Source organism: Pygoscelis adeliae, unplaced genomic scaffold (assembly GCF_000699105.1).
Source record: "Pygoscelis adeliae isolate BGI_AS28 unplaced genomic scaffold, ASM69910v1 Scaffold92, whole genome shotgun sequence".
Lineage (NCBI taxonomy): Eukaryota > Metazoa > Chordata > Aves > Sphenisciformes > Spheniscidae > Pygoscelis > Pygoscelis adeliae.
The window spans coordinates 2,880,402-2,884,833 of record NW_008824306.1 but is presented as its reverse complement, the minus strand read 5'-3'; the positions used below and the strand labels follow the sequence as shown (position 1 = coordinate 2,884,833).

General features: G+C 39.4%; 1 protein-coding gene across 1 annotated transcript in view; it reads left to right on the top strand.

Moving 5' to 3' along the window:
* Positions 1–728: 728 nt before the first annotated feature.
* Positions 729–4,432, top strand: part of SYTL5 (synaptotagmin-like 5) — a 61,968-nt gene continuing 58,264 nt past the window's right edge. The window contains exon 1 of the mRNA XM_009318902.1: positions 729–847. Within this exon, the coding sequence (XP_009317177.1) occupies positions 729–847 (119 nt within the window). The remainder of the gene's footprint in view (positions 848–4,432) is intronic.

Here is a 4,432-nt window from a genome sequence, read left to right as displayed (position 1 = left end):
ACTTTTCCCTTAAAGTAATCTCAGGGAAGTGAGTAGAATCTTTCCTTCCCCCCACCCCCATGCTTATTACTGTTAGGATGGAAGGTGAATATAGTCATTTAAATGTATTGCAGTAGAAAGATAATTGCAGAGCCCTCGTGGGAGCATAATAATCAAACATTAGCAAGTAAATAAAGAACAACATAGAAAACACGATGTATAAGTAGCCCCTGAGATAACCTCATAGTCTGCAAGCCATTCTTTGGTGGCTTTCAAACCATTACTAGATTAAACCTTTCTCAAATCAGACCGTGATGGTAATGTCAAAATCACCTACACTTGTTTGTTTTGACTTTCAGGTAGTTTGAAATAAATATGCCCAGCTATTTTGTGGCTCCAAACAACAATTATGCCAGGAAGTTGATTCTGCAGCTGCTTGTGAATGCCGTCTGAAGGCCAGCAGTGTGCCGGTGAGCGTTGGCCAGGACACAAAGGCATTCAGTAACCAGGCAAATGACTGGCTTTTTTGAGGAAGAAACGAAGAAGAAATCTTGTTTTCTTGCGTAGTTGGAAGGCAAAGCAATACAATCTTGACACCTGGTTAACTTAAAGAAGCATTTTTCAAAATACCTCCTGACTGTGTGGATCTTGTAACTCTGACACAAACGTGCCTTTGGACTTGTGCAAATAAATCATTGGAAGAATTGACTGGGCAAAGCAGTCATTGAAAGAGTGGCTGTTGAAGAATCATGACGAAGCACTTGGAGATCATCAATTTGTCATTTTTGTTGGAACATGAAAGGGAAACAATACTGGGAGTATTGAAGAGAGATGAGTATCTGAAAAAAGTTGAAGATAAAAGGATAAGGTAACTCTTTTTATTATTGTTCTTAAAAATATGGTCCGTGGTATAGATGTTTTTATGGTACCCAGTGAAGATTTTCTAGAATAAAGAAGATTTAAAGATATCCTTGCCAAGCTGTATTCAGAAAGAAAAATTATGAAGTCTCCTAGGAAGCAGTTACCCACCCAGTTCTTTATAGCAAGCCAACTGCTTGCTGGTGTGGCCCTCTGTAAACAAAAGATTATGTCCATTGCTTCAAGGCAGAAGAGTAAGAAAGATAACAAGGGCAAAAAAACCCAGTGGTTTTTAAATTTCAGATTCTGTAGCTTTTGCCCAGTTTGGCTGAATTTCCCCCTGTGAATGGAAGGCTTTAGTAAGGCTCTTGAACTGTCTTCCTCTGAGAGGAGCTGTATGCTTTGTGCCTTCAGAGCTGACTGCGGGAGGGGAAGTTTGGAAGGTGTCACAGGGAGAGAAAGTAGGCGTCTGCCTCTGTACTGGAGTCCATACAGCATGGGGCAAATGCGAGATAGTGACCTTTTTCTTTCTGTTGCAGTACTTACAGAATAGGGAGGAGGGGGGACACTTCATTTTTCAAATGACTTAGATTTACTAATAAACAAATAAAACTGAAAATCTCTGGTGTGGATCTCAAAAGTCGCTGATGGGAGAAGTAGAGACTCAGGGTATTAATAGAGTCCATGTGTTCTTTTCTGAGGAAAAAAGGTAAAAATCAAAGTTTAGAGAACAATGTGTGGAGGCAGGCTGAGAGTCAGCTCTTTTAGATGACTCAAACTCAGTTAGTTCAGCTAAGTATCAGTTCTGCAAAGGTTCATATGCTTTTCCAGTATGTTGTTGCTGCTTCCTCTCGCTTCTCCCCGCTGCCCTTTTAAACTTTTATACAGTGCTGGTTCTGAGAAGCAGGCATAGCGTGGATGTATGCAGCACTTCGTGTTGGCGAGGCTGCTGAGCATAATGGATGACAGAGGGAAGATTTCCAGCCTTTGCTGGTTTCTGTCCCTGTATTCCAGGGCCAGGCTGCATTATTCTTCCCTTTGATTTGCTAAAAAGCATTTTAGACATTGTGCATTGCAGAGATGTACATTCAGCACCTGCTGAGGCTTCTTTTGTATAAAACTATTATTTGGCAATTCATGCAGAGTTAGCCCCTGGTTTTGGAAGTCTTTCTACCTTGAGAGAACCAAGTCTAGGTGCAATGCCCCTACTGGTGTGCAGCCCATTTAACTGGGGAAACGTAGCGGCTCATCTAAATGGAGTGGGCTAAAATTGGTTGCTGCTTCTGCTGCAAGACTGGAAGGAAAGGTGCTTCTTTATGGTGGTGTGGGCAAATTAATCATTTTGTCTCCTTCATGATTTGTCAGATGAAGAAGAAAACAGAACACAAGAAAACAGATGGAGCACTGTTTGTTCCAGGCATTGTGCTCTGTTTTGTAATAGGATAAGCATTTCAAAGTAAGTATTTCAGTTTTCGAAGGTGGTGGCCTTGGAAATGTGTGATGTGCCAGTAGCCATCGGTCAAAGGTGTCGGTATGAAGTGCAGCAGTGTATCAGATCACGAGCTTCCCAAACCCCCAGAAGGCTTTCTTTTCTACTACTGTCGTTTCCCAATCTCAAGTGGAAAGTTGAAGCTCCTGAGGTTTTGCGGGTTTTTTGTTGTTGTTTTTTTAATACGATGTCTTAAAACCCCTAATTTTCTGCTTTTTTTGGCACTGCTGGAAGTCACTCTGCCAAACCTACTGGGTTTGTTGAGAACCCGAGGCACCTCTGGAGGATGCGGTTCAGGAAAGCGACAGGTGGTATTGGCTTATACGTGTTTTGGTACAAATGGAAAGAGCACCCTAAGAAAAGGCTGAAAATGAAGTTAATCTGAAATATAATGCTAATTAGGATAACTAACGGTGCAGTGTGATGCTTATGCATACTTCTAGCACCTGTATATGAACCAATTGGTTTCAGATTCAGAGTATATTTGGAAATTGTCACTAGACCATACTGTGTATGATAATGGTGGAATGTAGTCTATAAAAGACTTCCAAGATATACAAACTATAAAGAACTGGGTGGGTAACTGCTTCCTAGGAGACTTCATAATTTTTCTTTCTGAATACAGCTTGGCAAGGATATCTTTAATTATGGCTTATAGGTATACTTCAGAGGAACATTTGTTGTCTTTGGGATTCCATTTGGTGCAATCTGTTATATATTTTATTGAAGTACTTTGCAGAAGAACAAGTCTCTTTGTATTTATTTTCAAAGTATTTTCCATTCTGGCGAGATGCTTGCTTGTACATTGTACTGAAGAATTTTTATTAGTCTGTTCCACTCTTTCTGGATCTATCTTGATAATTGTTTTTCCTGTTCCTATTACTCTTCAAAAGCCATTGTAACTTGAAAGGGTCTTTCTATTCAACATGAAAGCAATAGTAAGTGTAGGAGGATGTCCTAATAATGAACTTGTTAAGAGTTATTTTCACTATCATTGCTCATACTTGTGTTCTGGAGTGCAGGTGGCTGTTCTTGTATTTTTATGTGATGTACAAATATTTAACCTATATGCGAGAGAAACAGAGAGGGCAGCAAGTAGTCTTTCTGTGGTCTAGTTTTGATAATACAAATAAGCAACCTGCTTAAATATTAGGGTTTATGTTCTTAACTTTAAGTGTGCATCTTGTGTAACTGGAAATTTTCTTTGAAGATTGATTTAAAGCTGTTAGTAGATTGCTTGTGCAATACCTTTCGTGTCAGTTGAATGACCATCATGATTGTTTTCAAATGCTAAGATTATTTGAGTGAAATTATTAAATTACATACAACTAAAATAGCTGAAAATAGTGAACTTGACCATACTGAGGGTGAAAAAGTAGGGGTTTTTTAACATGTGAGTTGCTGGGAGAAACTTGCATCCAGATAATGTCAGTCAGACATACTGAACTGAATGTTTTGGACTGAAACATATCTTTTTCCTCATTTCCCCATCCTTTTACTATTTTGAAATAGTTTTGTTCTTTTAAGACCCTTTTTATGAAAACCCATATCACATTTAATGTGTAGTGTCACAAGTCATGAAATCAATACTGAATCGAAAGAATGTATTTGCCGAAAGGGGGCGTGTACCATGTACTAGGTGTGTTTCATCCAACTGTTGTTGGGTTGTTTCTGTTCCAACAGCAGTCCCACTGCACGCTCCCCAGCTGTGGTGTTACACAGGGAACTGGGTCTGATGGTCACAGAATTTTGCATTTGGAGCTAGCTCTTCATCTCAGTATTATTATGCTACCACAGAGCAAACGCGCATGACACTGCTAATGTACATTGCTTTCTTACCTTGACTATTTTCTTAGACAGTGTTTAAAATACAAAGGATCTTTTCATTCTTTATGAAGCAAAGCTGTGAATACTATGCTTTTAGAAGAGGAGATACCAGCGTAATAATTGCTGAACTGAGAAAACAAAGAAGGAACATGCCAATTTCTTCCAAGGATAAGGCTTTATTGGGTTATTACTTGAATCATTCCCTCAGCATTTAGGGTGCCAGAAGTTGTGTATGAATTGCACTAGCCCCACATCTGAATTGACAAGGAAGTTGGCATT